Source organism: Drosophila guanche, unplaced genomic scaffold (genome assembly GCF_900245975.1).
Source record: "Drosophila guanche unplaced genomic scaffold, DGUA_6, whole genome shotgun sequence".
NCBI classification, from domain to species: Eukaryota; Metazoa; Arthropoda; class Insecta; order Diptera; family Drosophilidae; genus Drosophila; species Drosophila guanche.
Window position 1 is genome coordinate 9,090,019 of NW_022995743.1, and position 23,683 is coordinate 9,113,701.

The 23,683-nt window shown below is 46.9% G+C and overlaps 1 protein-coding gene across 3 annotated transcripts in view; it reads left to right on the forward strand.

Moving 5' to 3' along the window:
• Positions 1-19,182, forward strand: part of LOC117581330 — a 121,625-nt gene extending 102,443 nt beyond the window's left edge. For all 3 annotated transcript variants that reach the window (XM_034268455.1, XM_034268447.1, XM_034268464.1), the window contains exons 7-12: positions 823-962; positions 1,267-1,396; positions 6,905-7,030; positions 7,380-7,580; positions 17,603-17,781; positions 17,846-19,182. In XM_034268455.1, the coding sequence (XP_034124346.1) occupies positions 823-962; positions 1,267-1,396; positions 6,905-7,030; positions 7,380-7,580; positions 17,603-17,781; positions 17,846-18,166 (1,097 nt within the window). In that variant the 3' untranslated portion in view covers positions 18,167-19,182. The remainder of the gene's footprint in view (positions 1-822; positions 963-1,266; positions 1,397-6,904; positions 7,031-7,379; positions 7,581-17,602; positions 17,782-17,845) is intronic.
• The last annotated feature ends 4,501 nt before the right edge of the window (positions 19,183-23,683 follow it).

A 23,683-nucleotide genomic window follows, 5' to 3' on the forward strand; every position in this document is an offset into this window, starting at 1 on the left:
GACACGAGCTGAACTGAATCTCTATTGAATAGTTGGGCAAACAACCGACAAACAAATTTCATTTGTCCTTTGCCCCCTCCCGTCCATGGCCATATCCATTTACTGACCTGCTCTCGGGGAGGAAACCTAATCAAATTGTATTAGTTACAAAAGCCCACAAAGGCGACTGATGCGCCGAAAAATTGAAAAGATTGAAATCAATGCGAGACACATACTCGTTTTATTTTTGGCTATATCTGGCTGTCCGGCTGTCTGGCTGTCTGGCTGTCTCTGCACTACACAAATGGCAGATTCTAATTAAAAAAAATTTGATTTATGCCCATGCATATGCAATGAATCGAACACACAATCCATAAGGGCCTTGTCGATGGCTTTTGGACATGCCTCGAATGGGTTTTAGATTGCCATTTCGGGACTCTAATTCGTGTTCGAGTGGAGAAGCCAGCTGTAATTAACTTGTAACAAACATCCCAAAATAGTGCCTACAGTATCTGCTGTAATTATTCACTCAGCATCAGCATCAGCATCAGCATCGACTCTTGTCTTTGGATGCATTCTGTTTGCATTCTTTCTGCCTTGTGGTGTGTCTCCACTCAGGAGGAGACCAGACATTTGCATTTAGTTTAATTATAAAAGTTTCTCCCCATCAGTGGCAGTGCAATTTTTTAATTAAAAAACTATTCTGTTGATGCTGCCACAGAGTGTCAGTAGAATCAGCCGAAAATCTTGAGCCAAAGTCAAAGTTAAACTAAAATAAGCACCTGCCGTCTCCATGCTCTAAGCCATGTACTATACCCTCTATGTATCCACTGTATATTGCAGATACGCCGTCATTTGCCATCTCGCGCACACCTGGCTTTGGCTATCCGCTCCGCGAGGGCATCGAAGTTAGCCTCAAGTGCGACGTCGACTCGAATCCCCCAAGCACGCCGCGCTGGCAGAAGGATGACGGTGACACGCCGGTAAGTTTCGCTAGAAGGCCGCTCAAAATGTACCCCAAAACTTGGAACATACGTAGGCTAGCTTCAGCTTCGGCCTTTTGTGTGTGTTGATTTTTGTCAGAGGCAAAGGAGAAAGTTTTAAATGTATTTTGGGTGCAGTTGTCGCCGCTACCGACGCCGCTTACCTTCACTAAACTTGGGCAAAACTATTTGCCTTGCCTTAATTACCAAAAATTGTTTACGCATAACGAGCCAAAACTCTCATTCCCCCAATGCCCCCTGTACGACATTTAGCGATTTTCTGATTCTCTGATATTTTTTGCAGGTGCCGCAGACCGGCGATGGCTTCCTCAACTTCACATCGATACGGCGGGAGCATTCCGGCTGGTACAAGTGCACATCCCGACATCTGAACTTTCAGTACTCCTCGATTGGCTATTACCTCAGCGTGCGATGTGAGTAGTCCTTGCTGCCCTTGTGGGGTGGGGAGCATAAGTATAAATTAGATTCGCGAATGCGTGAAATTGCCTTAAAAATGGAGCGTGATAATATTTTTCCCATTAGTTTTTCACACACCCCAGACAACAAGAGAAACAACATTTTACGGCACTCGCACATGGCGTTTGGGTTTTTTGTGGGGATGTTGTGGCACTGCTTGTGGCGCCACCCTCACAGCCATATGCAAAATGTGGCAAATTTCATTGGCATTGGCACTGCCGTTTGCTTGTGTCGTCAACCCCCTGTCTGTGCCTCACTCTATTTATGCTTACGCGCCATTTTGCTGTCAATATTTTCCCCGATTCCTGGGAGCGGGAAGTGCTTGTAAATATTTTTATTGGATTTCCACCCGCTGACAGGCGCCACTTTGTTTTCGAAAATATGCCTAAAAGCAGTGCAAATCGAATCAAGTTTCGGCTGGAGGAAAGCTCATTTGCAGCCTCATTAGACGGCAAATGCAATCGAGAACTAACTTCAATCGAAGCCCCTGGGACTGGGACTGGGACTGGGACTCCAATCTTCCAGTCGCCCCGAAGGCCGAGCTCATCAATCAATCGGAATGCAGGCGGCGAAATCCCAACTAGACAAACGCCAAAAAATTGAATAAAATATTGGTAATAACAACTTGACAAAGTGCTGCTGCCAGTTATACTTTTTATTTTTGAGCTTCCCCAGCCGCCTCCCTGGGGAGCGATCTTTTCGTTTACTTATTTTCTCTTCGCTTTTTTTTTGTTGTTGCGGCACTTCTGACAGCCGCCTGTCGCTGCTCATTATGGGAAAAACAAATGCTTTATTAATACAACAGAAAAAAAAGTAAAAGAACAGAAAACAAAAAGCGCCCAAGGAGGCCAAGAAGTGACGGAGAGCGCCGGTCGGCCATATCGACATTATCGATGATTGATGGCAGCGGGGGATGCCGCTTTCACGACGAAGGAACAACTTTTCCAGTGGATTTTCCACCGAAATCTAATTGTGGGAGAGACTGGGAGCTGAGCTGGCAACATGTTAAGCACATAAATCAATTTGTAAAACGTTTTATCGAAGTCGAGAGCGCCGGAGGAGCAGGCAGACTGAGGACTGCCGGAGGAACTGCCGAAATGGCAAATCCAACTGGCAACAGTCGGCATATAAACCCCATTTACGACACCGGTCGTCCTGCGCTCGTATGTGTGTGTGTGTGTGAAAGGAATATCTATAAGATATATTAAGGGGATGGCAGAAAGAGAGAGAGAGGCGACTGGCCTGTCATAAACTATAAAGCAGCTGCCCCAACCCATGATAAATGGCTGCAAGAAGAAAAATATTTTTGAAGAAAATTGCAAAAAATTTAAGGCGCTTTTCTACCTCTTACACTGTGTTTTTCCTGCATCAACTCCCCACAGAGAGAGAGGCAGAGATACAAAAACTGATAAATCTCATTCAACTGGGTGGTGGGAGCAGGAGCAGCAGGGGTGGGGGAGAGCCACCAAAATCCCAGACAGAAGTTTGAATGCTGGCTTAATTGCTGACGATATGTTCGCCCTGCCGAGCCACCTCCCACCTCCCTCCCGCTGCCAATCAGGCACCCGGAAAAGCTTCAGCCATTGAGCTGGAAAATGGAGGCGAAAACAGGTAGCGGGCGAAAAGAAAAACTTTGCCGTCGACAAAAACCGAAGGACAACGCTGACAAAATGCAATGAAAAAGCAATCAGCGATGCCAAACCAAAAGCCCCTAGAGTGGCAGAGGGGAGGCTCCCCTGGACATGACGTGCCACAAAAGTAGGCAATTCGAGGCAGTGGCTCGAACTTTTCTGCGCTTCGGCCACTTCCACGTGATTGATTTGGCTGCCCGTCCGAAGGATGCAGGACGCACAGAGCTTGTTAAAACGTCGCTAATTTGACACGTACGTCAACATGGGCACTCCATGGGCCGCTGCTGACTTGGCCGGCACACCTGATCCAAGAGCCGGTGCCTGAGTCTGTGTCCTCTATCGAAGTTTTGTTTGCCTGCCTCATTAATGAGTTGAAGTTAACATTGAGGCTAATTAATGTTGAGTGAGCCACGGCTCCATCTCCGCCATCTCCTCCCCATGCTAGCCGCAAAACAAAGTGCAATTAGTGAAAGTTTTGTGGCCTTGCCAGGGGAGGGGAGGTGGGTATCGATTTGCCGGCAACCCTGTATATGGTTCAAGCGGTGAAAACTTTATTAATGGCCTTCAAGTGGCCGTAGCTGCCTCATTGGTGCATGAAATCAAAATATTGAGGAAAATGCATGTGAAAATTGCACTCTGCGACAACTTTCACTTTCCGCCAAGAAAAAAGAGCAAACAGAAACAAAACAAAACAAAACAGGCAGTAAGGAGCTTCCCCCAAATGGCCAGCAGCAGCAGGAGCAGAAGAATTACAATAAAATTTAATTTTACACGCTGTCGTAAGCATTCGCAAAGGGCCCCAGAGCGTCCGCCCACAGAGCGTAGCATTCCTTTGGCTAATCGGAAATGTCCTGCCTCGTATTATACATTATCCTTTGTCGTGCCGGTTATCGCGGTTTAACTTTATTGTTTATTCCACTGCTGCTGCTGCGACAACGACAACGATATGAGGCACGCATCCCTTCGCTTTTCCTGCTTATCCCTTGTGCTCCTGGTGCCTGGTCCGAGTCTCGAATTCCAGTGTTTATCGGAGCGCACGATTATTAGTTTTTCTGTTTGCTCTGCCTTTGTTTTTATCGCTGGGCGATTATGTTTTTGGGCCCTGAGAAAGGGACTTTCAATAAAATTTTATTTGTTGTTGGCTCAAATGAAACGCGAGAATCTCATTTCGGGGCCCAAACAAATGCCCGTATTAAAAAGTCATTGCGGACAAATGTCTCGGCACTCCTTATGGCCAGAAGTTTTTGTGGAGTTTTGGACTTTTGGATGAGCATGCATAAGCATTTGTCAAGGACTTATCTTTATCGCTAATTTGCATTTGCGTCCAGCCCGTTCCGCCCATCTTCTCGTCTTCCAATCCTGCCACTTCCCCTGCCAGTGGCCCGATCCGCTCTGGTCTTCGCTTCCACTGCAATCATCTTCAATTTCAACTCATGGAAAATTAATCGTCTCATGCCACTGCCTCCAGGAAAATGCTCCAAGTCAAGGAGAGCGCATCGTGGCAGCAGGAGTAGCGGTGGGAGAGAAAAAATTAAAATTTATAACCAAGACACAAACGCAATCAAATGCAACTCCCTGCCGCTCCCTTCTGCTCCCGCTGTCTGTTTATAGAGCTTGTAAGTTAAGAGGATTGTTGCCGCAGATAGATGATGAGGGCTCCCATATTCATGAGTAGTTCTGCTGCAAAATAAGCGGCAAGAACTAAGCTGGTTTCGCCTTCAAATTGGTGTGGAAAGCAGCGCTAGGGTGTACCCTGCTGCAGTTCTTCACGCAAAAGCCTCAGTGATCCGTTCAACCATAGCTGTTTTGGATAACACTCGCACTCACACACTCACACACTCATATTCATATCCACACATATTCGAGGACACATTGTGGATGAGTGGGGTTCGCTTAAAGGGGACTCGGCACTGTCCTGTTTATGGCAGGCAAATACTTAGCCACAATCCACCCTTGCTCCTGTGTCCTCCCACTCTTGGCATGGCTGATGATGATGCTTTATGATTAATGATTGGTGCCTAGAATCGAGCAACCTCTCCAACCTCCTCTTGTCTGTGGCATATTGATTCCTCTTGTTTGCCCTCGCATACTCGCACTCGTATTTGTTGTTCACATGGGTCGAGATTTATATGCCCTCTCCTCTAACCTCAGCTCTAACCTCCCCCACGAATCACTTTCTCCTCGCTTCGATACAGAGTGTCTTTGCAATGTGTTTGTGTGCGGTACTTGAGGCACATTTGTTTGCTTTTGGCCTTATTTGTTTTTCCTTCGCCATTCTCCGGGCTGGAGAAGAATTTTCATGAATGGCCATTGAGTAAAATATGCGTGAAACAAGTGTTGCAAATTATGAATGTGTGTGTGCCTCAGACAGAGTCTGTGTGGCAAAATATTGAATGAGTTTGTTCAGGGGAGAGACACTCCTTTTTTGCTGTTCCTTTCTGCTTTCTTTTTTCTCTTGCTTTGGGGCATCGTTAAGGCTGAGTCCACTCAGAGTTTGATTCCTGTCTTTTGGTTGCATTTATCAAATGATAAACTTCCTTCTCTCTCTCTCTCTCTCTCTCTCTGGATATCCTTATCGCGTGGCCTCAGTTGACAAATCTCCGCTTGAGTTTGAGCTCAGAGAGTTCTTATGTCTGTCAAAGCGACAGCGACACCCACTCGTGCCACCGCCTTTGTCTGCCTTTGTGCTCGTGGGGGGGGAAATAAAAAATTGTATAACTACGTGATTTTGACTAAGTAACACGCCCATCGTTTGAGGGGAGAACTTTGCGCTATTGTCAGCAATAAAATACTCTGCCCAGGGGTGGACTGCTGGCCTAGGGGATGGTCGCTTCCAGAGGCTGCTGATTGACATGCGACGAGGGGTCTCAAAGCGAAATGAGCTTACAATTAATTGTTGCCGACAGCCTCAGCCTCAGACTCAGCCTCAGCCTCAGCCCCCCCCCAACTCGGCTGGAAATCTCAGTTGGGTTGTGCAACTTTAAGGGTTTCCTTCACTTCGATCAAAGGCTGTGGGCCCTTGGTAATTAGTAGTTTTTGTTAATTGTGTGGCTCACTTCTGGGTCTGCTAATTTGATGGTTGCCCAGAGGTCCGATTGGAGACGAGCTGCCGAGAGGCGCTGATGCCATGAAAAAGTGTGGAACACTTTGTGGGGCTTACGGGGGCTCCTTGTCATCGGCATTGCCACACCGCAAACTCATTCATGATTCTCAGGAGCTGCCTGCCAGGCACTGGCACTTGGCAACTTATTGTTATGATATCCGGCCCCAGACAAAGCAGCGGCTGCCCGCCAGCCTCACACTCACACGTTTGGGCACACGTCGGAGCAAATTGTTATTTATATCGCAATATGAACAGCGCCCATAAAGTAAGCGACACAAAGGGCGAACGGGAATTTAAAGCCGCCTGTGTGTGTGTGGCATAAATTCTGCGCTTTCACTGAAATTAGAATGAAGCATCGTTACGGGAATGGGCCTGGGCTTGGGGCCTGGCCTCATAAAATGAATATATTTATGAATTTTGCGGCCGAGGAGACTGCAACTCCGAGGAGACTGGGCCAATTTTCCAGCTGGCAGAGCAGCGATTTTCCGATTTTCCGATTTTCACTTTCCCCAACACTCCCAGCGGAAGTGACAACTCATTGCGCGGTGACTCAGGTGTTCCCTGGGCCGCGCGGCAATTTGTTTCCCCTGTTTCCCCTGTTTCCCCTGCTTCCCCTGCTTCCCGTGGATTCTGTCATTGAAATATCGTCACATTTGACAATTTCCCAACAGACAGATGCTGAGAGCTTGAAGCTTGAAGCAAGACTTTTAAATTGCGATTTCTTGTTGCAGACGACTCGGTGGATGTGACTTCGGAGCCAGACGATCAGGATGTATCCGTGGCAGCTGCTTCGCACAATCCCAAAGGTCAGCTGGAGGTGCAGCTGGGAGGCGCCGTCACCCTGCAGTGTCCGCAAGGTAAGTCCTTCGATTCAGTCCACATCAAAGGCAAATGGGCAATGACAAATGTGTCTGTCTGGCTTGTAATTACATTTTACATTTTCCCTTTTGGCCCACCCCCCGTTTGGCGTTCCCCAATCGATGCCTCTCCATTAATTAGCGCAATAGAAAATTAATTATGCGTGCAATTTACTCTGGCCACTTTTTGGCCAGAAGCGAAAGTGTACCAGCGGTGGGGCTAGGTCAGAGAAGGCATCAATTAAAGGAATTAAAGCCTGCGTGCCACTGCCGCACTCCCCGGCGGAGTCAATTAATTAAATTGCGAAATGACTTTCATGTGCTCGCCCCTCGCGCTCTTTCGTTTCAGGCTCTCTGGGCTGCTGGTCGCATTTGGATCCCATTTCGGCACGACTGCGCGGACTCGGCTACGGGAGCAGCCAGCCGACGGGGCAGTTCTCGCTCAAGGACGTGATGTACCAGGATGCGGGCGTCTACAAGTGCGTGGGCCAGCCGCTGGCCAACAAGAAGAAGCTGGAGGTGCTGCAGAGCGTCACCGTCTCCGTGAAGGGTAAGTCTTGGCTCGGTGTCATATCTGGGATCTGCCTCCCACTGGCCGGACTGGCTCCGTCACCTGAGCGAACAGTTTAAAACATTTAAAAGTTTGACAGCAGTTGCGGCGACACGGGGACACATGCCAGTCGCAGAGAGGAAAAACAAATGAAAACTTTTATTTTCTTGCTGTCAGAAGTTCGACATTTTACTTTGCATGTGATTTTCCCTCTCTGCCTCTCTCTCTCTCTGGGCGGCTCTCTGGCTTATCTCTGCCATTCTCTTGTCGCATTGACACTTGTCAGAAAATCTTTGCCTGGGCGTGTGGAAAAACGACGCATGATTGATGACATCGCAAAAGGCAATGGCAATTCCAATCAGCTTGCTCCACTTGCTTTCCTTTTGGCACTCCATCCCCAATCCGTTCGTCCTTTCATCCTTCAGTTCGTTATTTTGCACGATATTTTTGACAAAAATTGGGAATTCATGCTGCCGGAAATTAAGGAAAATGCGTTAGCTTTGACTTGGCATCACCTTTAGCTACAGCTTCAGCTACAGCTGCTGATTCTCTCCTCTCTGCTCTCCTCATTTTCGAGCGCATTAAGTTGTCTTGGGGCAAAAGCCAAGTGGACATTGAGACAATAAAACTTGCCAAGTGCCCACTCCCAGTGGTGAGGCCAGGAGAGCAATGAGCAATGTGCAGAGAGATCTGGACAAGCTTACCCTCGAGTGCAATCCAAACATGAAGCAGCTCCATGGCCCCACAGCTCCAGCCAAGCCAAGCCAAGGCAAGCAATCAAACAAAGTCGTTGGAGTCAGCTCGGGGGGTGTCCAGGGGTGTCTACGGTACACAGATACACGGGGACATGCTCTCCCTCTGCCGCATGCAATTTCAAGGTAAGACAGTTTGTCATTAAAACTGCGAAATTGAGTGCTGGATAAACAAAATGCCAAAAGGAGTTGGGATCCCATAGCCTCCACCATTCGAGTCGTCGCTTCTCTAACACTAAACGCAAATATGCAACACATATGGGTGGCAGGAAGCGTGAAATAGTCATATTTATCAAGTGGCAGACGGGGAGAAGGAGTCGACTCGAGTCTGTTGGAGGTTCAGACTCAGACGCACAATAGCTAACATGCGCGGAGGGACGGGGAGCAACTCCACAGGAGTTGTCTGTCTGTGTGTACTATTTGTATTTGCTGCTGAAATTAAACACAATTCTGGGAGACGGAGACGGAGACCAGCAGCAACAGCCAGCAACAGCGAGCAACTCCTGCAGGCAGTCTGCAAAGTTTCCGCTTCTTTTGTGTGGATTGAGCGAAAAGAAAGCCAAAGAAGTTCCCCAGCAGCAGCAGCAGCAGCAGCAGCAGCAAATCACATTGGAAAATAAATATGGTCCAAGTAGCAAGTAATCTTTGTGTCTAGTGGGGATGTCGGGATAATGCAGTGCTTGAAGAGCTCGGCAAACGGATTACTGCCACCTGAAGGATCTCGAGAGATTGCAGCTCGCTGATTACCTGGCCAGGGCCAGGACACACCACTTAATTATCAAGTCAAATGGTTTGGGCCAGAAAGCGATGACAAAGGAGCAATTACCAGCTGCCGACTGCCACCACCCCGGCCCCAATCATTTGCTTCGTTGACATTTTTGATTAGTAACCAAAGGCAGACAGAGAGAGAGAATATTTTCATTATGCATATGAAAGTTTCGCTTCTCCCTTTACTTTTTTGTGTGGGTTTTTTTCTGCTGCTTTGTTTCGCAGTGTGCCCTCCTAATGAACCCTTGGCCCCAGCCCAGGACGCACTCGCTCTTCATTCCTGTGTTGCCTTTACGCTTCGTTTAAGCATGAGCCAGGGGAGGTGAAATTATGCAACAAATAAGCAAAGGAGAAGAGGCAGCAGCGGCACCTACTTGCATATGCAACTACTTGAGGCAGGAGGAGTGCAGCTAAGAATAAAATAAATGTGCATATGAATTTTGAAGAAAGCCAAAAGGATTCGCGGCGCCCCCAATGCAAAGTGCACTTACTTACCCCCCACACACACACACACACACACACAACCTCTCAGTGTGTGTGTGGGCCAAAATTTATGCTTGTGTTAAAGTTTGGTGCGTGTGCTGGCCAGAAACTTTTCCAGCAGAACTTGGAGGAGCAGCAGCAGCAGCTGCAAAAATGTTCAGCACTCACACAAATTAAATAACAATTTTGCCTCAGAATTTCGCTTCAGCTTTGGTGCTTCCCCCTCGGTGCTGCCTTCTCCCTCTGCTTCTTGGTCCTGTCGTTAACTTTATGTGGGCGTGTCCTTGTTGACAGTGCGTGGGAGTAGGGCGTGCGTCTCATGCTCTGCATATGTTAACTGCAACTTGGAAAAAGTGGCTCAGTAGTCGACCACGCCCTGCGCCCTGCGCCCTCCACCTACTTGATGATGTTGCCAAGGCATTTACTATGCATTGCAATTTCAGTTTGCATTTTATTTCAAGTACTTTAAACAAATGCAGCCAAAACGGCTGGCCAGCCTCGCAGCATGTGCCTGAATGACGGTTGCCAGGGGAGGAGGGTAGAGGAGAGCTTAGAAGTAATGATTATTTGCGGAATTCTTATTACAAACCATGAAGTGTTCCACTCCAGCTGCCTGCGTCTTTCATTAATAAAAACCATCTCCACGCATATTCCACGCTTAATTTGGAAGAGAGGCTAAGGGAGGAGGAGTGCTGTTCTCGCTCCGCCTTCGGGCAATACATGAGAGCATAAATATTGCTTTATGCCTCGGCACACACACACACCCACACACACACACTCGAACACGAACACGAACAAGAACTCTGCTGCCTGCCACCGCTTCTTGGCCTTGTTTTATGCATGCTAATTTGTTATATCTGCATGTTCCCTTTTCGCTTTTGATCAACACACACACTCCGACTGTGGGGGGGAAATATTTGACGCATTTTTCCATTTTCCCCATGCGTAATTTCTCTTCTTGGCAAATTTTCATCCGCTTGCAAAAAAAAAAACAAAAAGATTGCTTTGTTTCTACTCATTAGATGGGGTTCGGGATTCGGGATTCGGGCGGGGTTTGGCAACAATTTTCATACGGGGTTTGCTTTTCACAAAATATGCTAAAGCATTTTTGTATTCCTTTTCCTTTCTTTTGCATTTGTGCCTCATTTAAATGGCAATTTATTATGCCCTTGTCGCAGGCCTTAAAGCGGACTTGCGGGTGGAATTTTCGCAGCAGCTGCGCCAAATTGCATGTTAAATGTTTACCATCCTCCACTGCCACTGCCACTCCCATAGATCTTGAGCACTAGATAAACGCTTTCCAAAATGTATTTTCCAAGGGTGGTTGAGCCGCCAAACAATTTAAAAATGGGAATTACCCCAATGCAGCTTCAAAGTGCGCCTTTCATTTGTTGTTTGATGAGCGTAGGCCCAGGGGAATTTGTCAATAATTTGGTAAATAGTTTAACCAATGTCTGGACGGGAAAACACTTTGAAGTCCTGCAATTCATTCGTATTAAAGAGCAACTTTAAATTCGATTTGGATGCTTGAACTTGCTGCTGTGGAAGATGCATTCAAAGTGCTCGGCTAAAGAAAAACATTTGGCAAGTTCCATTTGCCAGAATCATTACCATTTGCCGTTTCCGACTTCTGTTGATCCTGGTGCCTTGTCAACGGCTTCGTCGGTCCTTCTGCTGGCCATTCCTTCCTCTGTGTGTGTGTTGTCTTTTCCACAAGATGCACTCGAGCATTAATTTTTCCGCTTCAATTTTCACACAAAACACACACACACACACACACAGAGAGAGAGAGAGAGAGAGAGATGCTGACAAATGGGAAGAGCAACAGAAGAGGGGGGAAAAACTGTTGACTAAATTATAATTTTCCATATGTGTTCTCTCTCTCTCTCTCTCTCGCTCTCGCTCTCTCTTTGTCTGTCTCTTTCTGTGGTGTCTAGAGTCGTTAGTTAAAATATGAACTCAAAAAGTTGTCATCAGAAAACATCCCCGACACGATGCCGAAAAAAGAAGCAGCCAAAACTTTTCAGACAGTTGCAGAAATCATTTTTGGCCATTCGCTTGAAAGCGAGTGAGAGTGAGACAGACAGACAGAGAGAGCGAGAGAGATGTAGTGACTTTTGTGGGTGCTGGTCGTCGACTGTCTGCCACTGCAGCGGAAATGAGCTGAAAAAGTTGTGCAAATAGATGCCACCAGACGGCGCAGTGTCGCCAGCGTGAACCCTTTTCCTTTCCTGTCCACCCATTCCCCCCAAAGGACCGGATGCAAGCAGTAAAACAAGCTGACAGCCGTGTGGTGTGATGCAGCAGGCAGAAATCAAAATTAATTCCAGAGGCCCTTGACCAATGGCAGAACGGGGGGAAACAAATCGGCGCACTTAAGCTACGAAAATATTAGCAAAATGCATTTGATTCAACTTGAACACAGCTCGAAGCACCACAAGACATCGCATCGAGTGCTGCTGGCTGCTGGCTGCTGGCTGTGGGTTGGGTGTGGGTATGAGGGGATGGCATTCAGTGGCATGGTTAAGGACTTGTCAGGCCACCAATTGTGCCCAGCGGCAGCCACATTTGCTGCTCTTGCAGCAACCTAATAACCAGCTGCTGAGAGGCAACTCAGTTGCTCTATAACGATGTCAAGCCCCCGGGGGCAGGCGACCTCCCGCTAGTTTTCCTCAAGTGGATTGATTATACACAAATGATCAGAGGGTGACACGTTTTGCATGCCCATTCGAGGACATAAGATAGAGATTTGATCAGTGGCACGGCTGCACCTGAGTGCATCCATGCCCCAATTAGCAGCAAACTCTACGCACAGCTCGTGCTGCAGGGGGGGCGACTCGCTTAATGAGCTGGCCGCGCATAAAATGTGTAATTTGTGTGCTGCTTCGGGGCATGCAACACAACTCAAATGCATATTTTAATTGCATTTCGCTGCTGCTGCATGTCGGACATTGTTCGCAGGGCACAAAGTAATTAAACGCCGTTGCCGCAAAGCTAATAAAAATGTCAAATGTCAGACCATAAAGCATAGGCCCACACATGGGCGTGGCCGTTTTGGCCGTGCCTGAATGGGTTTTGCCTAAACCGCAGACGAACGTCTGCCCACACCATTGGCCCACTCAGCCGTGTCCAGTAACATTGTGTGGCAGGACATTTCAGCCTCCCTCCATCCATGTGCTATCTATGCACTTCCTATGTTAAGCCATTTTCTTGTCTTTCTTGTGGATGATTGCCTCTTTTGACAACGCCAAATGAACTGTTCGATGGCATCAAAGTTGAGCCCTTCCCATCCATGCATTTATGTGTGTAACTTGTCCAGCTTGCTGCCTGCTGGCTGCGGCCTGCCCCTCCCTGTCTGTTGTTTGCCCATAATTTTACATCACTTTAAACTTTGGCAACATCTCACTTTCGCAGCTGCAACAAAAATATATGCAGAAATTTATTAAATGCACAGGTAGCCATAGAAAAGGAGCAAAAAAAGAGCAGGGAGCTTGCTGCGGGGGAAACTCGAAACTTGGCTAACTCCATGTATGAGGAAGGGGAGCCAAAACCAAAAACTTTAAGTGGCACATGTGAAGCAATTTTTGGCAACTTGTGCAATTTGCAACAGCAGCAGGGAACGGCAGGCAGCAGTGGGAAGGTTGCAGCTCAAATTGGGTTGCCGCTGCTCATCCAAAGTTTGCTTCTATTAACAGCAGCACACACACACACACACACGAATGCCACATGGCAAAGTTTGCTGGGCGAGTGCGAGAGTATCTCTATCTATGGATCCACTCGCAGTGGTAGCTGCATCTTTGCCGCTGCCAGGCAAAAGTTGCCAAACGGCAGACAGCCAGCCAGCCAGCCACTCATTTGGTATTGAAAGTGAAAGAGCATATTTAAATACGTTAACTAGGGGGGGCAGAGCAGAAGCAGAGACTTTCATTTAGCTTTACATGGCAGCTTAATTTGTGTTGACAGCGGCAAAACAAGGACGAGGCCAGGACTGCGGCATGGCCTGGGCTCGTACTTGCTTTCCAATGCGAGCGCTCTTTGTGCATTTTCAAGATTTGGGTTAGAGATATTTACACACACACACACAGAAACACACAGTCTGAGCAGAGAGAGAGAGATGGGAATGGGAATGGGAATAAGTTTGCCACTTTTTACAAGCTCTGCAACTGCACTTCACCTCAGCCGTGACTCCACGAGTGTCTGTGCACATCCTTTTATATCCACTTCTTGCCTGGCACTTTAAGGTCACCGCAACACACATGTGTGTTTGTATGACATCAAAGTTTGTTTGGTCACTCGTACAGGAGCTTGTTCCGGCTCTATCTGCATTTCCAGTGCAATTCATTTATGCCCGCAAGCAATTGACTTTTAAAGATTGCGCTGAATAGCCCCTGGAAAACGTCAGACGACTCGTGGCTGGACTTTAAAAGGAAATGGAAAAGGAGGAGGAGGAGGGAAACCCAAACCGAAGCCAAAGCAAACCGCAAAAGCTCAGCCTTTGGCCTCCCCCTCATTAATATTTGAGCACTTTGGTCCGCTTAGGCTGGCGGGGCCGAAAAGTTGGCAAAAGTTGAGACAAATGTTGAAAGGGTCTCGCATCGACTCCTTTTGCTTGGGCTAACCTGTCATCGCGGCCATCAATAATTCAGCGCAGCTCGCGCTGGCAATAAATTCAATTAAAACAGCCCAGAGGAGAGAGTAGTTCCCCCGTCCCAGTGCCAGATTTAGTTCCATGAGCTCCCAATGAGCAGGTGATGAATGGGCGGCTAGAGCCGAGAGAGCTGAGAGAGCAAAAACAAAGCGAATCGCTAATCCCCCTTTGATTGCCCAGCCAGAGCACGTAATTTCAATTGAAGGCTGTGTTTGTGGCTCTCCTGTGGAGTGTCCTTTTGTCTCGTTGGTAATTTTATTTGCTGCTTTTTGCATTAAGTGCACACAATGTTTATTAATTATTCAGCAACACAACATGGACGAAGGACCCTGCCGCTGCTCCTGCTTCTACTTCGAGTCCGGCTCGCACGCCTCCGTGTTGCTCCTCGGGCAGCCGTTGCATAATTGAATATTATGATTGTTATTTTCACTTGCTGCCTGTCGGATTGCTGCCTGTTATCTCAGTGCCCATTTGAGCTTTTGCATACCAACTAACGCTGGCCCCTGGGGCATGTTTTGCTCTTGTTTGCGTCTTTAAATGCCGCTCACCTGTAATTGCCTGTGCTAACCTTCGGAATCTGTTGTTGTGTCCGCAACTGCTCCGGGGGCCCTGCTGTCCGACCATGTGTTGGAATTTGGATTTGGCCGCATCAAAATGTCGGATTTGCACCTGTGGGATTCGAGCTTAACGTAAGAACGGACCAGAATTCAAATTGAAGTCGATCATTCCACAGCAGGAAATGTTTATGGAGAGATCTTGTGCCGGCCAGAAGGTCAGCCCCAAATTGAGTTACCCAGGGCAAACACTTGCAGCAATCCCATGGTGCAGTCAGTGCTCTGAAGCTGCTCTCTTAATGCAATTACATGTTGCTGCCACTCCTCACGGCTCCTTTCGTTTTCACAATGAAATTTGCATGTTTTTGGCCACTTTTGAGCAGTGCACAAGTTTTGCTGGCAACATTTACAGCTGCAACAGCTAAAAATAAATATTTAAACAATAGCAAACAACTTTTGCATGTTCTACAATTGTTGCAACAACAATGGGTGGTGGGCAGGGGGCAGCGGGCAGGGGGCAGCAGGCAGGACTCGGAGCAGTTCCAACTGCAGGTCCAAAATAATAAAGTTTTACGGCTGAAAATTACTCAATTCCCGTTGCCCGAAAAAGTTAACTTAATTTCTCGTAGTTGCCTTTTGTGCGAAAACTTTGGCAAAAGAGGTGAGGTGAGGTGTGGTGAGGTGAGGGGAGGGGATGATGCAACAACAGCAGCAAAACGTTTTGGCAACACTTTGTCGGCCACTCCAGGTCCTGCTACTGCTCCGTTCCTGCTGCCTCCTGCCACAAGGAGACAATGAGCCAGAGCCAGAGTATGCAGAGCGGAACAACAGGACCTCGCGCGGACCTTGCCCCATTGATTGCACGTCTCCGAAAGTTCTACCTTGCCTTTTCAGTGGGGGACATGGACGTGGACATTGTGGGGGAAACGCACATCGCACATCGCACATTCTTTGGCAATAATAATGCCCGAAAGTAATTGAATTTTCGCCTTCATTTGGATGCTCCAATTAGTTGGAGCTCACTCTACTCCCCGCTAACAAACGACTTTTGAGTATTTTCCTTTATTTTGTCATTATTCGCGGCGCTCTTTCACATATGAGACCCATTTGGGACCCATGTCTGATTCCAGTCTGCAGTCCGGAGTCCTTTATAACCTTTGTCTTTATCTTTGGGCCTGCTCTGATTTGCTTTCCCCTCGGGTGTCTGTCTCTGATCCCCTTCTGTGGAGGAACCGCGCTCTCGGAAAACTCATTTCAGCTTAGCGCCCCTGGCTTGGTCCCCTGGGTGCAAATCAAATTAAAAGTCGCACCAATGACCAAAGCACTGACCTTGGGGGCACAGCCACGAACAGTCGTCGGGTCGGCCCTCTGCTCCACCTGAGCGGCCTGGCTCTGGGCTAAAATGCTGGCACACGGCTCACTGAGTGCAAATGAAAATAGAATTTAAATATCTTTGAGAGCAGAGTTGTTCGTGGGTGGTGGCCCATGCCCATGGTGCCCATGCAAAAATCATTTTTAGCTGTCAAATAAATTACACTTTTTCCCCTGGCTGTTTGTTGGTGGGTGGCTGGTGGGAGGTGGCACGGCCGTACAAAATGGCGTTCAACGCATAATTTGGCAGACAGTGGGAAAGAGAAAGGGAGTGGGAGAGGGAAAGGGAGAACTCACTTGCTTTAATTGATTTTACAGTTAGTCGCCCCAACAGACCCTTCCTCGCTCCACCCTTGCCCACTCCGAATCGTTTCGCTCCCTTTTCGACCACCGGAAAAGGGGTTTTCGGGCTATAAATTTGCGAGTGTCGAACGAGTTCTTCGTTTTCGGTTTTTTGCTTGTGTCTGTCCCTGCCCCCTCCAAACACCCATTTGCACTTAACACTTTTCGCCATTTTGTTTGTGTGCCAGAGTCGCCATTCCGACACAAGTTTATTTTTCTCTCTCTCCCACTCTCTATCTCTATCTCTATCTCTATCTCTGTCTCAAGGCAATGATGAGGAAAATTGCAAAATTTTCGAGCCTTTCGATAATTAAATATTCTCACCCACAAAGGCGGCGGAATGCAAAACGATTGAGCGAGAGGGAGCGAGAGAGCCAGCAGCACATGTGGCTAATTGGATGGGCGCGTTAGTGTTGGCTAACGCCGTCAGGCTGCAGGCTGTACCGGGTGACGAGTCGCCTCTCGCAGAGTGATAAGATAATCCTCAGATCCCCGCAACACATCACGTGGCCCATCCAGCCCATCCAGCCCATCCAGCCCATCCACATAAGATCCATCCACAGAATTCGCTTTGGCGTAAACTTTTTAATGAAGTTTTGGCGTTCTTGAAAAGTTTTTGCCCCCACCCCAAGCGACATGTTGTTCTCTATTTATTTTGATTTTTTGCAGCACTGCCAGCACCGTTTGTACTTTGGCAAGGTGCGGATGCACGAGGGCAGGCAGGGATTGCCAGCCACGGCAGTAAGTGGCACATTTGCTGGGTGATACGCTTTTAATTAGTGGCGAAGGGAATGGCTAAAGAGCTATAGGAGATGGCAGGAAACTTTTCGCCAGGGCTTTAATTGCAGCTGATGCGAAGCGAAACAAACTTGGGATACAACTACAGTTGTGCAGGGGGAGGATGAGGGTGGGGTGAGTGTCTCGGTTTGGGTACAGTTGTGCTGGAATTGGCTTAGCATGTGTGAAGTGCGACGGAGCCGGGTCTTAGGGAAGTTTACTTAACGAATCTCCGTGTGTCCTTGGGACGAAAGTTCGCTAACGAACTTAGATGAACAAAAGTTTGTCCCACTAATCCCTGTGCCCTGTCCCATTTTCCATTTGCAGGCTCCCCCACAGCGACGGCCCTGAATGCCACGCCCGTTGCCTACCCGGGCTCCCCCTTGCACCTCAATGTGGAGTTCTGTGCCAATCCGCCGGCCCATGCCGCCCGCTGGCTGCACGGCGATCGCGTCTTCACGCCCGGCAACCAATACGGCAGCACCGTCCTGGCCTACTCGGTGAAGGTGAGTCTCGCACATCCCAAACTCGCTGCCCAGCTGGAACTAACCCACTCTTGATCCGCCGCAGGATCTGCCCACGCCCTACTGCAAGGAGGCGCGCCTCACCTACGTCAGCATGCACGAGCGGGTGCCGCGCACCTTCTACTTCATTGTCTCGTCGCCGGGTGGCGTGGCCGAGGCCATCTTCAATGTGAACTTCACGAAGCGCCACCGCACGATGTCCAATGCCATCGATGATGATGACGACGAGGAGGAGGAGCTCAACCGGCCCGAGCAGATCCACTTTCCCGTCTTCAACAGCAACACCGCCACCGCCACCGCCATTGGTGGCCCTGGCCTGTCTCTGGCCCTGGCTCTCCTCTGTTTCAATCTGCTCAGATGCCAATAACTTTAAGTGTGTGAGTGAGTGCGTGTGTGTGTGAGTGTGAGAGTGTGAGTGTGAATGTGAGTGCCTGACTCGTTGATTCAACCAAAAATATTGTACTCTATGTAATCAAACCCACTACCTACACTACCTACACTACCACTATGCATATGCTAGCCCGCACTCGTATGTGGATCTATCCAATTACTCGATATTACCATGTGGACTATGCCACGCAACTACTACTCCCCACTCTATATAGCTATGTGTATGTGTAACTGTAACTGTAGCCGATCTAGCCAAGCATCAAAAGTGCCCCAGGGCCTAGAGACTAAGCCCCATCCGCACTTAGCTGCTTCTACGCAATTGTTGGCCAGCCCCCCCCACGCGTTGAGGCGTTGACTTTTCAGCCCTAAACTACTACTCGAATATTTTTACTGTAGCCCCTAAACTGTAACTGTAACTGTAACTGTAACTGTAACTGTAACTCTGTATTGGTGTATGTCAATGTGTATGTGTGTGAGTAGATGCCAAAAATGCCATTCATCTTGGGGTATAAACATTGTTAACAGTTGGTCATTACGAATACTTTAAGTTCCTTTTCGAGGGAGATCGAGATCGAAAACGGTCATCGGAGTGCGACTGATTTTGTTAAATATTTTGGAAAAGGTAGCTGCAGAGGAGTACTAAAGGAGGATGGACAGAGATGGGTGGACCTATAGTTTAAAGTTGTAAATGACGAAAGAGACGAGACGTTGGAGAAAATACCAGGCACGAACAAATTCCTTCCATTTGAACTGTTTGCCCCCGCGGCAGTTCCGTTGTAAGATATTTTGAGTAAAACTAAAAGATGTAAGCGAACGATCAAAAGGCGTTATTGTATTATTATATTTAAATAAAAGTTACAGTTCCCTAAACCTTGATTTCACACGTGAATTTGTATGATTTTGATGCCGCAAATAGTTTGAAAGGACCAAAAACCTGTTTGTTTCTTGCCAGGGATATTTTTGTAACAGAAAACCAAACCATTTGTGTAATCTCTTAACAAAATAACAAGAAAAGACCCTCCACATAAGCGATAGTTGTACATAAGTGTTAAAGTAGCAATTGCTCAACCGAAAGCAGAATGAATAACCTTAACATTATGATATTACATATGGAAAGTGTTGAATGCTACGAAGTGTTGTTTGAGAGCAGAGAGCCAAAGCGAATTCTATGCGTAGCATTCCCCAATAAGTATCTGCAGAAACCAAGTATAAAATGTATCATAAAAGAAACGATATACAAAGGGAAGAGACACACACATTTCAATTATGCTGCCCCGCTATTGTAAAATATTTCAGTTGAGCCTCATTCAGAGCCAGATATCGAGATGAGGCTTTGTAGGAGAGAGCCAAAGCTTTTGTAATTTATTTCATAGACGATCTAAGCATTCATTATATCCTATGCGCAAAGCTATATTTGCATACAAATACAAATACAAATACAAATACATATATCTATAGCATACAATAATATATCCATAGACTAAGAGATCAGTGTAAAAACAAGATACAAAACAACAAAATATTTAGAAGAACCTAACGCCAATTTAAGCCAGAATTTGCAGAGTTCCAAGAATTCCAGCAAAGAGTAATATTATTTGAAAATTGAATAATGCATAAATAAATATGAATACGAATATGAATATGAATATACCTATGATTATGCCTAGCTGTATGTGTGTTAAGGTATTTACTTTCCTTTTGTTTGTCTTGCGTTTTTATCAAGCAAATTGTTGCAAATTGTTTTTGCATTGACAAGGCAAAAGCAAAGGCAAAGCAAAGCCAACACGTCGACATGTTAACTTACCAAATTACATACTCAACAACCAAGTGAATGGACCCATTTGCGACTCATTACTCATTAGGTAATATTTGAAAAATATTATTTAGTATAAAATATGACGAAACTAAATGGAAAAAGAGAAGCTAGCGTTTAAGTGCAACACGAAACAAAGCAAAACAAAACAAAACAAAACAAAACAAAAAATGTGGCAAATTAATTTTAACGTAAAGAGTAATTAAATTGAGGAGCAGAATGTGGCAGGCAGAAGGAATGTTCGTCTGCAGTGCGAAAGTTGTTGAGGCAAAACATAAAATACAAGAGCAAAAAATAAAATTACATTTACAAATACAAATACAAATACAAGAATACGTGTTACAATAAGCAGAAATGGTTTAAAGAAGTTATTGGCATAAGAGCAACCACCACCACCACCAAGAACAGAACAGAACAAAACACTTTTAGCCCTAAACTAAGCCTCGGCGATGGAGATGGAGATGGAGATGGAGAGCCACCAGCTAGCAGATATGCAGAATCAAAAGAGTAAGCCCACAACTCATAGAGTGGTGCTCAAAACATAAACTAAACCCTCACTGATCCATTGGCCAGTGCCAGAACAAACTGTTACATTTAAGCCAGCAACCTTGGAGGGTGTGCAGGTGGAGGTGGACCCGCCAAGGGCATTTACATGTTTAAGTGACAAAGCAACAAAACAACATAGCCAATTTAGCATAAAGCAAAGCGAAACAAAGCGAAACAAATGACAAAGGGAAAACGCAAATGAAAATGCAAATTAAACTAAAATACCAGAAACCTAAAATAAAAGAGCAAGACCCAAGACTCAAACAAAACACACAGAGAAACGAACATAAAATAAAACATTTAAATGGAGAAAATGCAAAAAAAAAAAAACAAACAGAGTATTTATTTCAACGGAAAGTGGCCGAGGGAGGGGAAACAATGAGGATCGGGCTAAGATCTAAGAAAAGTTAGTCCAAGAGCCAGCAGAAACTCAACTCTTTGCCAGGCGAATCATAACTTTGCAGCTTGTGGGATACTTTTAGGCTGTCTTCATGTTTGGTCACCTTTTACAGACTTTTTGAGTCTCCGATAAGTGGCCACAACTGGCTTTGAGTATGGTTCAAATTTAATATATTGCTGGAAACTTGGCACACAGAATTCCAATAAAAGAAAATGTATAGAAAAAATCAAGCTAAAAGTCCCCTCAATGGAGGCTGACAGGTGCAAGTGCAACGTTGAGGGGCACCAGCATCAGAGTCCAACCAAAGGCCAACGAAAGGGAAAGGCCAGCAATGAGTGAGTGAAGCCTTGGGTGACCGCAGGCTCTGCTCGTTTTGGGTGAAGGAGATTCCGGTTTGTGTCTCTCGTACATTGGCCCAATCTCAGAGTTGCGTTGTCAACAACAGCAGCAGCAGCAGACTGTGGTTAATGTTTATTAGTTGGAAATCAAAAGTACAACGACACCGGAGGATCGGGACGGCCAGTATGGAGCTGGCTGCTACAGTTTTTGGCCTAAAGAGTCGCTCCGAATGGCGCGAAATTGGCAGCGGGCAACCTGTTTGCCGGCTGACAACATCACGGGCAACGCCAGTCCACAATCATCGATAACCAGGCCGGTTTCGCGGTTTGGCGCCTGGCGGGATCTGAAGGAGAGCGCGGGGGCGTACCGCACACACGACTGCACTGAGCGAAAATAGTGGCAGTGAATGCAGCGGCTACCTACACTCTGTTCGGGCAGTGTAAATTATCAATCAAAATTCCCGACCACTGATCGAGTGGATAAACTTGTAATATCCCTGGCGCTGGCGCTGCCGTCGCACGCGCCAAAGCGAAAGGTGCCCCGGCTAATGGATCTCGTGCCAGTCGCAGTCCAAAAACTGTGCAGATAGATATCCGCGATTGCCAATTGGCATTACTGTGCGCATTTCTTTTTAATTGTTGCCTCAACGGCAACCAAATCAGAAGAGCTGAAACCGGCTCCGCCAACTGCCAATCGGAGACTCCACTCCGAGCCGGGACCACATATTTCAATTCGCTTATGATAGGCGCCATCGCCATGGCCAGAGTTGAGGAATAAAATTGCAGACTTTATGCGGTCGCAAAGTGGGCGTGTCAGAGGATGCAGGGAGCTAATGCAGCAGAGCTGTAATTTGAGGGAATTACAGCGAAGAGAGCTGCTCCCTAGGGGCACATCACTGTGCCGCTGCATCATGTGTGAGTATTCTCTCTGCCCAATTAATACTCAAGTTATTCACTTAAAATAAAACACTTTAGGTGCCTTAATGAACACATCGTTTCGGTGGCAGATGGCCATAATCAATCAGTTAACGCTTTGCCGACACGTTGGCTTAATGTAAGTCTTGTCCACTTGCTGGTCGGGGAGTCGGTGGCTTGGTGGCTCGGTGGCTCGGTGGTAGAGGTATTCATGCGAAATTATCTTCGGCCACTTTAAGCGCACAGAAAATGCTGACAATTAAAACCATTTTCAGTGCACATCACTGGGCGCGGCAATAATTTCGCATCTACCGCTGCCCCCCTTCAATACGCTTTTATGAAATTTCACAGTTCAATTAATGCATTTTAATTTTAACTTTATTTTCCAATTTACTTCACAGTCGAGCCGAACGAGAGATCTGCTCTCCTGTGCCATCTACCCGCCAGCCTCTGCGGGCCGACACGCAGGCGAAAAGACCAATCGAATCCGTGGAGAGAAAAAAGCGAATCAGGAAAATTGTTAACGCAAAATTAAAAATTGTTTTTGATTGATTGTTGCATGAAATTGCCAGTCGGTCTGTGGGCACCGCCACACACCGATGCAGGGCCCAGGGTCCCATTGATTGTAATTACCTTTCCCACTCATATTTCATTTGCTCTGTGCACTTAATTAGCAGTGGGTCCCAGTTCTAGTTCCAGTCCCAATCCCAAACCCGACCTGCCTTTCTGGCTGAATGCTCTTTCGGGTAAGCGTACAATATACGCGAAATAAGCGAATATGCGAAATGCCAGCATCGAAATTAAGTGAATTGCTTTTCATAGATTTTTTCCGCCATTTCAGAGGTTTCTTTTTCCCAATTCCCCATCTCAGCAATTTCCTTTGGCAACTTTTCAACGATTTTGTATTAGCAGCGGAAGGAAGTCAATTTTTAGCCAATGTGACAAGGCGACCAGCTAAATGTCGCCTTTTGTTACACATTTGTGGCGAAAATTAGCCAATTTATGACTCGCATTTCCTGGGACTAAAACTGTGTGTCGCCTTGGGGTTTTTCATGTGGCTCGTCTTGGCTTGCCTTGCCTTGATTTGGTATTTGTCCAGACCCCTTCCCGTTCCACGTTCCCGCCCCGATGATGCAATATCTGGAGCTCTGCAGTCCACAGGTTTTTTTTCTTCGTAATTGTCTCTGCGGAAAGCGCCAGGGGAAATGGCATCCGAAAAAGATCAGACCACCAGCCCAGTGGAGAAAGCCAAGTGTGTGCGTGGGGCATGGGGCATGCCACAAGTCTGTAATGAGATGCGTGCAGATAAGGCAAGCAACGATTAAGAAACTCACGATCTGTGCAGCACCCATTTGCACGGGTTGATAGCTCTCAGCTTGGGTAGAACCACAGACAGCTTTCCCTCATTTTGTTGTATCTTTTTCTCCATTGTTAAATCACAATTTGGTGTGTTAAAGTTGATAATTAATAAATGGCAACGAT